The 12,033-nt window shown below is 38.7% G+C and overlaps 1 protein-coding gene across 2 annotated transcripts in view; it reads left to right on the plus strand.

The window, feature by feature from the left end:
• The first annotated feature begins 222 nt into the window (after nt 1–222).
• The window catches only part of etv4 (ETS variant transcription factor 4), a 39,137-nt gene continuing 27,326 nt past the window's right edge, over nt 223–12,033 (plus strand). The window contains exons 1-5 of one of the 2 annotated variants that reach the window (XM_008437395.2): nt 223–457; nt 809–918; nt 1,426–1,516; nt 1,684–1,731; nt 11,534–11,587. In XM_008437395.2, coding sequence (XP_008435617.1) covers nt 862–918; nt 1,426–1,516; nt 1,684–1,731; nt 11,534–11,587 — 250 coding nt within the window. In that variant the 5' untranslated portion in view covers nt 223–457; nt 809–861. Of the gene's footprint in view, nt 458–707; nt 919–1,425; nt 1,517–1,683; nt 1,732–11,533; nt 11,588–12,033 lie in introns of those variants that run through there. The other variant, XM_008437394.1, reaches the window with a different exon arrangement.

Raw genomic sequence — 12,033 nt, forward strand, 5'->3', positions numbered from 1 at the left:
TGAAAAACAACTGGAAAATTCAGTAGAAAAAGCCCACAGTCTGCTCAGAGCTCATTGGCTGCTCGAGTGTCAGCCCCGCCCATCGTTGCTAGGACCCCGACGATCAGCTGTCTGATTGGCTCACACGGGGAWCCGAGACTTCATTCAGAAGTCAGTGAATTCAACCGGACAAAAGCGAGAAATTCGAGCCCTTCAGAGGAGACCCACCAATCAGAACCGTCCAATAGAGCCGACCTGGAAGAGCGAGTCTCACCAAAATTAGATCTGCTGCAGAAATAACAGCTCACTCCACACTTTCAAATCAGTTTCACCGAAAGCTGATCAAAATTCAGATGAAGTTGGGGGGTAGGGACCTGGACGCGAATGCAACATCTGTTTCTCTTTACACTTTCTGGACTTCGCTGTATCCAAGAACAAACCCGGGGAAGACGTGGCAAGAAATATTGAAAAAAAAACTGTATGTAGTCGGCAAAATGCAATCATTCCGTATTTCTCACTATCATAAACGGGATTTGTTATGTAAATAAAAAAAGAAAGTAAAAGTCGCGTTATTTGATGAATGAATCCGGGGAAAAGTGGTTGTTTATTTGCTTGTGAAATCAACGCGCACTCTCTCACTCACACACTCTCTCTCACACACACACACACACACGCATGTGCACAAAAGAGATTTGTAAAGAGGGCCGCAGCCCGCTGGGTAATCACTCGCCATCACTTCCCCTCGGCATTTTTTGTGAATGGAGCTCATTATGCATGCAGCCTCCACGCAGCTCCATTCACAAACAGCGCTCCCTCCTCTTCCCTGCAGCCTGCGTGGATCCCACTCCAACTCAGCGCAAATGACCGCAAACGGTTAAACGGATGGATTATAAGATGGATGGATATTTGGACCAGCAAGTGCCTTACCCTTTAGCAAATGTACGTATGTCTCAACGCTTTTTGTTGCTTTATTCTATACATTTGTATTCCCCCCCCCCCCTCCTCCAGCCTTGTTGTTTCGCTGCTTGCCGCGGCTTTATTCGTGTTCGCGTCGCGTCTGCACGAGTTGCGATAGAAAAAGTGTTTGTCTGCACTGATTGCAACTGCCAGGAAAGGGGGGGGGGGGAAGCATCCACTAAGTTACGCCTGTGCGCATTTAAAAGTTATTGTCAATTTATTTTGTTGGTTTCGTTTGCTTCAAGTAAGTATTTTGGTCAGAATGTTCCCCCCCACGGCCCCTAAGTGACAAATGCGATATTGTCTTAGGCACGATGAGTCCTTTGAAAATATGCATCACAAAACATATTGCCGCTTTGTGCGCTTTCATGTGATTTTCCGGTCAGATGTGCCCAATTGGTGGACAGTGAAGGACTGCCGTGAACTGTTTTGATACTTCTGTTGTTGAAGTGCTCGGCTGGATTCTGTTAACATCTATTGCTTTTGCAGAAGTCGCAAGGAAATGGGCCCCTAAATAGACTGTTGATGGCAGCAAAAAGGAAATTCATGGACACAGAATTACCCCCTCAGGAATCTGAAGGTAAAGGACACAGAAACAAACAGATTTGGATTTTTTTTGGGGGGGGGGGCCGGGGGGGCTTCCAGGAGCCGAAACGATGTCAGTGTGTGTGTGAGAGCGTGAAACGTAATTATTTTCTGTTCTATGAGGAATATTCACTCTTGCCTTTTTTTTCTGTTTTCACACAGACCTCTTCCAGGATTTAAGCCAACTACAAGAGACTTGGCTCACAGAAGGTGAGATTTCTCAGAGCGGTTTTTGTTTGTTTTTTTTATCTGTGCTGATTGTGATAATCATGCAAACTGATTGGATGTTCGATACAAAAACTTGAGGACTTGAAGTGTTTCCTAGACATTGATCTGTCTTGTTAAGAAACTGGTATATCCTATTCTGATGTGACACACACACATGCACGCACACACACAGTGCTGGCCGGACTCATACTCAAACTAAGAAAGCTTGGCTTCTCACACGAACCTTGATTTTTTATTTAGGGCAGAAGGTTGTGCAAACTTAGCCTGCTCTTAAATAGCCTGCTCTTAAATAGCCTGCTCTTAAATTTACATTTACAAATGTAAGTATAAATATAAAAGTGTAGTCTAAGTTTATAAAACAAGAAATTAAAAAACAATGAATATACATTTTTGTATTTAAGTATCTTCATTCACAACTGACATACAAGTGTGAGTTGTGAATGAAGATACATTAACAGTAATAATTTTGCATTTCTGATCCCACTAACTGATGAAACACACAATGTTTTCATGTTTAAGAAACACAGAACATGATCACGATACGACTACACCAAAATTCACATTTAATTAATTTTTTTTTTTTTACATCCCTCAAGCTAACATGTAAACATTTGACGTATGAAAGATGTGCCACATGTATTGTGCCTACTACACTGCATAATGTTTTACATGTGAAACACAAAGGGAACATCTATCAAATCCAGAAAGTTTTCATCCATGTGTTTCATAAGTTAGGACGCAATAACATTTACACATGTGAAACATCTGCTCAATTGTTACTACACAAAATATATTTTACAAATGAATAACATGTCCACATGCTGTTTTTTTTAAAATAATTATTAATTTCACATGAAGAACTCTTACTTCAATGAAAGTATGGGTGTCAGTGAGTGCAGTGGGGAAGAGGGGGTGAGATGCATAGTGTTAAAGTGCTTTGAGTGGTTTGGTATCACTAGAAAAGTGTTATACGTTAAAGTCCATTAAGTATTTTACATGTATGGGGGTTTTTTTTCATGGGAATTTAACTGGAGGTAAGACCCAGAAGCYCCTTCTGCTTAGGTCTCCATACAGTCTTGGGTCAGCTCTGCTCGCACACACTCACAAACCACAATCCCTCGTTTTCCCTACCAAAGAAAAAGCAGCCCGAGTGAGCACAGACAGGACATTATTAGCTTCGAGCACATCCTACTTTGGCCATGTTGGCATGTGGAGTGCGTGCCAAACTGCAGCCAATGCAAACAAACTGCCTGTTTGGCTTGTGTCACTCAAACGCACATAGCAACGAAATGAGGCCCAGTCAGAGACAACTGTCACTGAGCTGACCTAAGGAGAGCGCCGCTGACGTGAGCCGTAATACAGTAATTATTCCGCCTGCGAGGAGGGAAGGGAAAATACCACAAGATGTGGGTCATTTGGAGCATTTGTTGTGGTGATCTGGACCCAAGCAGTGATCCAGCACAGGGAGTGTGGATGAGTGTAAAAGAGGACCACAGTCTGAGGTGTAAATTTTGCTGTGTCTTGTTGCTTTGATGTGCTTTGATGTGGAGATTTAAAGGTTGAATACCGCTCCAGTTTTGACATTTATATTCAAATGTGAACCACATCAGGCTCTTGAGTCCTGTTTAAAGTTCCTTCTACGTGTTGTCTAGCTGTTGTCTCACTTGCACAGTGATGAATCTGGCTGTTTTATATTCTTGTGCCTATAGGAGACAGATCCTCTGTGCTCACCTCATGTCTTAATTGAAAGCACATGTCTGTGTATTGTGACCCACAGAGTTTCTGTTAATATGTTTGGTTTATAAAATAAATACACTGAAGATGAATTACAGGCTGGGGGTTATTGTGCGCCTTTGTCAATTTGTACGTCACTTTCTTTATTATGCTTTGTTTTTTTTCACTCATAATGATGTGCTAAACTATAATGTACTATAATGTAATGATGTATTACTATAAACTAAAATCCACTTTATTTTAGTTTTTTTCCCCATGTTAGTTAAATAAACTCACATCTCATACAAAAGTGTGAGGGCCAATTTAGATTCAAATTTTTCCTGGTACACCCAAGTGACCTATTGAATTGCAAATGTCCAGTGATCTTTTGATTTTTATAAAATGAAAAGCCTTTTTGGAGTCCTGAAACTCATAAAAAATGCATTGATTAGAGACAGCAAAAATTAATATATTTGAACAGTTACCAGGGTAAAAAAAGAAAAGAAAAAGATTAACTATACTGCAGTCCCTTATATCATTCTTGCATGTGTTTTTTATTCTTCCATTTCCTTTCTGTTGAAAGTACTACATTCCCGGAGGCCTCAACATTCCCCAAAAATTCATGAAAAATGATGGAAGCATTGATAATATGCATGTATTAAGTGCAAAAAAAGTGAATGATTCCCCTACAGCACCCCCTTTAGGTTATACCCCACTTGCCCATGTACAGGCATGGAAGTTAAAATGTAAGTGTTTTTTTTTTTCTCTCTCTCTCTCTCTCTCTCTCTCTCTCTCTCTCTCTCTCTCTCTCTCTCTCTCTCTCTCTCTCTTCCATTTCCATCTCTAGCCAGACTAATTGTATGTTGAAGAGGCTAGACCACTGCAGGAAAAAAAGGGATAAAATCCTTCATGATTATATGTAAACTGTTACCCCTTAGACCTGTTCAGAACTATGAACAACAATATTCAGATTTAAATAATATTATTAATCTGCGTTAAATTAAATAAATTGCCTTTTTTTTTACTTTCAACAGTCTTTAAATCTTTGCACAGCATTAAGGGTGGATGAAAAAAAGTAATGTGTACTGAGGATTGGGGTGGGGAGAGAAAAGAAAACAAAATGCTCCACAGTGCACCTTAAGCTTGAATCCCTTGCACCAGATTTACCAAGAGCTGTAAAAATTGGAACTTGTCTAGAGCTCTCCAAGATCAAACAACAAAAATTATTTCAAGATTTGCCCTAAAACAAAGAAGAAGTTGAGCCATTTTGAATCTAAGCCTTAATTTTGAGGTTGTCTCTTCATGCTTCGGGGGTTTTGAGTTTAGCAAAGTTTCAGTTTTTGAAAGACAATCTGGGCTCTAGCTGATGACAGACTTCTTAAGCCCATGCCATGAAACTTTAAACTGCTATTCTCACTGAAAACACTTGACTCTCAAACATTCCCTGACTGACGTTAGTTAACCTGAATATGTACGTGCAGTGCAACAACACTGCACGTACATATTCTGATATTATCTAAACTATGGGTTTTGGCTGCAGGGTGTGTCTGTAGCAGCATGCTATGTTTTGTTTTAATGGCTTAATGCATCTAAATTCCAACTATATCTTCAAAACTTTGAAAAAATTGGAAATGAAAAATAATTTTTCCAATCAGGAACATATATTTATGCATATATTCATTGGTAGTGGAAAACTGCAATTACAGCACCCTTAGATCCTAGAAGATTTAAATCAGTGAGTTCCTTTCCGAATTCTGACTAAAATTTTGGAAACATGACACAATTTGATAAACATCAGGGGGAAAAAAGTCCTTTGGACCAAACTCTGCATCACAGGACCAGTGTCCTGCAGCTTACAGAGATGTATCTATGTTAGCAGACCTGATTAGTATAATTAGGCAACTAGCAGGACTTTGTACTATGCGAGTGCATGAGGAAGTCAACAAGTCATTGGATTTAGGCATGTTGGACGCCTGACACATCCAAAGGTTGCAAGCTCACATCCTTTGAGGACTGAAGTTTGACACCCCTGCTCTCAGGATCAAAGGCAGCATTTCGTTAATGTCCATTCAGGCCAACTCTTAAAAAAAAAAAAAAACTTCTGCTTAGCTCCTCGACAACGAATCAATATCTTCTAAAAGCTTTGGTGATTAAAACGGTCGATATGTGAAAGATGTTCTAAAAATTAAAACCTGTCGGGGTTAGGGTTTTGTCAACGTTGAGCTCAAAATCATTTGACATAAGCATTTCTGTATCCTTTTTGCTATGCTTCCATACTTAAAAGTGATTTAATCCCAATAAATGTATACATTTTTAATAAGAGAGAAAGACTTAATGGAGTTTTAAGAATTTATGACCAACTAATTTATTAATAAGCAGAAGAGTTTTTAAAATGTTTGAATACCAAAGTCAAAAAGCTTGCACATATTTCTAAAAGTACTGTGCAGTTATTACCTAAATCACTGCCTTTCTGAGGAAGTCCTGGTACTATCTGTGTCATGTTTGCGTATAAGTAGATACGTGTAATTGACTATTTTTGGGGCTTTAATATGTGACACATCCTAACAACATGCCAAACCCTGTTTGTAACCATTTGAACTTGTTACATAAAGCCAGCTATGACTCCTGTGATATCTTACAGGTAATCATCAACTCCACCAAACAGTGACAAGGAGTATTAAGCTCTTTCAATTTTCAAATGATCCAATGTTTCCTGAAGAACAAGAGACTGAAAACAGAGCCGTAGCTCTTTATTTCCTCTCCCATTAATCACCCAGTCTCGGATTAATCTGGTGTCACTGCGAATCCGACTTCATACCAGGCAGTTTAAGTCGGCTCCACTTCCTGAAGTTTTGCGAGCAGGTTGTGTCTTGCGCAGCAATTAAAAACAATTACTTCTAATTGTATAATGTAGGAAACACTTTGCAGATTCGACCTGCTAAATAAGTGAGCGAATAAATCACCTTGAAGCACATCTTTGGAGGCGTTTGCAACCTTTGCAGCCGCTTTAGTATGTTCTGGGGCAGAGTGTTCCTGTTTCTAAGGATAATAAAATATCAGTGGTAAAATAAAACAACACAATGGATTGAGAATGAGTCACTGACAGCTCACAGGCAAATCAGTAAAGTTAAGCGATCAGACCCTGCGGCTGAGTTCAAATGGCGTCTGCACCATTTGATCTCAGCCCATCTTAAGGGGCAAACAGTGCAGCATCCACATTAGCTTTTACACCTTTTCTCATGCAGTGTTGAAAAGCTGCAAACCCACTTCACACCAGCAACTGACTCAGACAAAGACCAGAGTCATAAAGCTGCAACAATAGGTGTCACTTCAAAGGTGTCTGTAGACCTCTCTTAAAGGTTCAGATGGAAAAAAAAATGCACTTTTTAATGGAAAGCTGCAAATACAGTTGCCACATCCCTGAGTAGGACACATAAAAAGCCTTAAAGGAAATATTTGACATAAAGACTGACTGCGGATGTTTTATTGTCTTTCTCAAGATCAATTTGGGCTTTTTTACAGTCATTACTTTAATTGTAGATGTGTTGTATTTTGGATAAATAACCACCTTTTTGTAGCTGTATTAAGACTTTTGTGGATTATCCCAGTTTATCCCACATCTGAATATGTTCCAGTTTTTAACAACCTGTGTTCTAATAGTTAAATCAAAAATCACCGGCTTTATTATTCATAGTACAGTTACTGAGAAATTGCATGTCGCATTTGTGCAAATTATCAAATCATCCTTGTCCTTGTGGATATAAAATAATTGATTTTCTTGGTATCCTAAGTGATAATCAGTGGTCAATATCTGCAGTGCACAGAAGTCATAAAATACACAACTTAGTACACGTTTGATCCGTGTTTCTTTGAAATATGATTATTTATACAATGACTATGTTCCCAGAGTCAGGCAGATAAAAATTACCTTCACTTTTCATTATTAAAAATATTGTTGGAAAGAATATGTGCAGCCAATAGTTTGGCCCTTCAAATTTGGGGATAATAGTTGTCAGAAAGTTTGGCACTGATATGCTTTTTTTAAACAGTTTGAATTTATTCTAAGTTGTAAGCTGAATTGTGTGTTTTATTCTATTGATTTATCACTTACAGTAAAGATCAAAAACCCCTTTTCCACCACTTCATGGCTTATCTCAGCTTTGGATTTGGTCATTTACAGCAAAAGGGGGAGAGAGGGAGTATTTCTTTCAATGGCTTCAGTGGAAGAAATAATCACTTTAAATCCATTAATAACATGCTCTTTTCATCTTTCTGATGCTTAAAAGTCATTATTTCCTATTATTGAACAAAGCAGCCTTTTAAAGGATACAATGTCTTGAACTCAAATAGTACGATGGCTTATTGTTGAGTCTTAGAGAGTGATCAAGGCAACAGAAAGCAGAGAGATGGAAGTGTAACCCTATCAAAGCGTTATTTAACCCTAAGTACTGGCTTGTTTTCAGCTTCCCCCGGCTAAGACCTTTCCTTTCCTGTTGCATTAATTAAAGACCCTATCATGACTGATTGCAGTTGTGACGGATCCACCGCAGTTGTAAAAGCTGGTTAGCTAGAGGGAGATTTTCTTTTTTTTTCTTCTTCTTCTTCTTGTTCACCAAATAGGGGAGGAAGCGAGAGAGAAACGGAAAGGGCGAAGTTCTGAAAGGCAAGAGTTCAGGAACTTGTCACATCTTGTCTCATTTTGGCCTTTAGGTTTATATGACTTTGGCTGCTTGACTCCTCCCAGGATCTCCTGCTGGGAAAGAGGGGGGAAAAAAGTTATTCAAGGTGGTTGGAAGCATCTGGGAGAACATGCGTCTGGGCTCATATAAACACACTTCTCTTCTTGTGCTGACTTGCATCTGAAAGCTCCTGACGGGGTGTTCCTGGAAACAAATCAGATCGGTGTGCGCACGCTCGCGCACGCATTCAAACTCAGGAAAGTGTACAGACACAGACAGTGAGAGGTTGCGATAATGTCTGAAGCTCATCGTTTCTTTTCTGCTGCCTTTAATTTTATTGGGTCCAGTGTGTTCTGTTTTGGACATGTTGAAACTAGTGGAAGTGATTGATTGGTGGACCTGCAGAACTAAATACTGGCCTTTGCTCTGTCACATGCAGGCCCCCCTCCTGAGGGCAAAGGACTAAAAACTTAAAAGGAGATAATATCATTATAATATAGTAAATCACAGGATGCAGCGTTACATAAGAAATCAATGTGATTTATCAGAACATGCTGCAGAGCGGAGTCATCCGGTTTCCTCTGCAGAGGAAGGAGGAGTGTGACGACATGAAAGTGGATTTGAATTTCTTATTTCCTCTTTTTGTCCTCTGTCTGTGAGTTTTGGTTTCTGCATTGTGTATCATTGTCTGGAAATCCAAATACTGGCAGAGGGGAGAGAGATCATTTTAGCCGGGTCAGATTTTCGCCTCTCCGGCGAGGCGGAAATTATTGCAAAGTCACGGTCCCGGCTCCGGAAGTGTTCGTTAACTCCGCATTGCTTTCATTTCTTTTAGAGAAAAAGACAGATTGATGTTGTCGGGCTACTCTCTTACCACAAAAAAATATATAGTTCCAAATACTTCAACCGCACCAATAAAATAAACTATCTTAAGTGGAACTGTAGATGGAATGAATTAAAAGAAGCACGGACTTCTTGTTTTTGTAACTGTGGAGGCAGAAAGAGTGTTATGCTCCGCTCCAAAAGTCAACTGAACTGAAGTCAACATTGAATGTGGAGTTTATTGCGGTTGCACCTTTGCATGGAGTTTTTTTAGTGGCATTACACGAGTTATGAAGCGTAGTCCCTGTATCAGAATCATCAGTAACGGTTTTACTGGGGGGGAAAGCATTGCTTTAATTATTGAGATTGGTCTGATTTCACTGCTTGTAATACATTCTGGACTCTGCTGTTAGACAGTAGTCAGTGTCGGTAGTCCACCGTAAATTGTACAGACCATAAAGTCTGAACCATTATATCAGCAAGTCCATTTAAGCCTTCATCTTGTACAAAGACATGCTACAGGGAGCAATTAACAATTTCCTTCCTCTTCTACTCTGGTGGAAGAGTGCTGGCATATTTAAAACGTAAAATTTTGCCATTTTAATGTGTTTTAAAGAAATTCAGGAAAGTGCCCTTGACTCCCCACACATAAAACGTTTACCAGATGTTTTTTTTTTTTTTTTTTTTTTTTTTACCAGATTTTAATAATTGATATGAGCCTGAGCAGGTGAGATGTATTTACTTTGCTTGTGATTAAAAACGTACATTTCAAGTAAATGTTTACGTTTTGCTTATTTTCATTCATCCTAAAACTCAACTTGTTTTGTCGGAGATGTATCTTATTGTGTGAACAACATTTCAGCTCGTTAAGCCATAAAACGTGTAGCAAGTAGCTTAAAGAATATGACATAAAAATGTCAGAATGATAAGACAAAAGAGCAAAAATTACTGCTTTTGTATTTATTTGAAATACAAAAGTTATCTTTACACACTTTCTGTTTTCTATAATCTAAACACAGTACAGTAAGTAAGCAAGCAAATGAGTTATCTTTATCGCATGTTTTCCACACTTATCCCAAGTTTTCTGCAGCACTATTCAAATTGCTAAACCAAATTTCTGTTGGCTTAAATAATATTTAAGGTTTGGCTGTTATTTCAATGAAATGGCCTTGCCCTTGACAACACTAAAGGGATGGTGACAAATAATTTAGGCTTTTCCTAATGAAATGGTAAAAACAAAGCCCAAAGCTCCAGAAAGATCATCATGAATAGGGTGTTTTGAATTAGAAGGTGGTGCAATAGTGCTTGTCCGGCGCTGCTGCACCTGGCCTTGGCCTCGCCGGCTTTGCTTATTCAGTGTGATGAGTTTCATTGTGGAAGAGTGCCTAATCAGGGCCTCTGAAATTCAACACCACTGCAACAGGGGCAGCATCACATGAGCTAGATCAGTGTATTGATTCATCTATTTTTACAAACCGGTGTAAGGTGGCCCTATAACGTTTCCTGACATATTTACGTGTCCTTGAAATAAATCTTAAAATAATTCCTGACCTCTTGTCAAAAATAAATGCATGTATATGTATATAAAATACCTACTCTAATTTGTCTTTTTTTTTTTTTTTGGTAGAGTAGTATTGATAATATTACTTATTTTAAATGTTCTTTATTTTGTTGTTAGCATTACTTTATCTATTTAATTGTGATACTCTAATATGCTAAAAATGGAACCCCTTCTCCATGTGTATACATGATTCATGAGTTATTTCTTGTTTGCTCTTTTATTTTGTTTTTGTTGTCTCTTCCATTTTTTATTTTTTTTTCTACAGTAAAATAAAAGGGACGCTTTCTTTTACGGTCACCGCTCACCTCATGACTAACTTAGCCAGTTCTAGTTTCTGTCTTATACACACAGCAGACAAAACACCAACTATTCTCAGAATTTTGTGCTCCAGCAGTTTTCCAACAAAGAAAGGTTTCTCTTTGGTTTAGCCTGAACACCCTGTTTTAGCCCTCCTGAGCTTTTGCTGTGGAAATTAGCAGAATGGAGTAAAAACCACCCACAGGTCAAATAAAACTATTTTTGTTTTGTGTGTTTAAACAATAAAAAAAAAAAAAACCTGTTGTGTTTTAGAAAAAAAAAAGAAAGTTGATGGAAGCGTTCGAGATCTCAGCCCTGTTTGTCAGGTTGACAAAGATATGATTGTGAAATAGAAACCAACACAGGGACATTTCACAATAAAAAACTATCGCTAAAACAGTTTTTTAAATGTGAGCCGCGGCGGGAAAGTGACATGTATGATTCAATAACTTGTTACTTGACTGTGTCACATTTAGCCCCTCCAAGGTTGGTGCAGCTCGTGTGGGTAAAAATGCGTGATCCGTGTAAGAGCTCTGTGGTCTTTTGAATTGATCTGTCGATTGCAAAAGCCGCTGCAAGCTGTGAAAATCTTTTAGTGGAGGTCATCTGAATGAAGCCAAGACTCAGATTTCACAGAGCAGAGACAGTAAGGCGGACTGAGGTCAGGGTGTGCAACAAAATATATTAAAGTTAATTTTTGTTTTCGTTTCAGCTCAAGTTCCTGACAGTGACGAGCAATTTGTTCCTGATTTCCACTCTGAGAACTGTGAGTACTTTAGTTTGTTTTTTTTGTGTTTGTTTTTGTCTGCTTGGAGCTGTAAGTGTGAACTATTTGCATTTGCATCCAAAGCTGCTGTAACATAGAGAACATGTGTTTTGGCACATCAAAAAGCTTGGAGACAAAGGTGCAAAGGAGAGAAAAATGAAGCGAGTGCGATCCAAATTACATGCGAGAATAAACCTGTTTGTTTTAGGCTCTTGTTGATATTCCTTGACTACAACTAGGCTTAGAGATAGACTATTCCAGATGTAAGGTTGGTGTTTAAGTCAACTGAAKCTGAAACAAACTTTGGTGTTGATGTTCACCTAGAACTTGGAACATCTTATAAATCTCCTTATGTCTCTTYGTTGTCTCTAAGGTGTTATAAAAAATTATTTTCCCAACTGTCTTCCTCTTTGTGCTTGGCTGCAGGATAAACCTTAGTATTGGTC

The sequence above is a fragment of the Poecilia reticulata genome, linkage group LG19, assembly GCF_000633615.1.
Source record: "Poecilia reticulata strain Guanapo linkage group LG19, Guppy_female_1.0+MT, whole genome shotgun sequence".
Taxonomy (NCBI): Eukaryota; Metazoa; Chordata; class Actinopteri; order Cyprinodontiformes; family Poeciliidae; genus Poecilia; species Poecilia reticulata.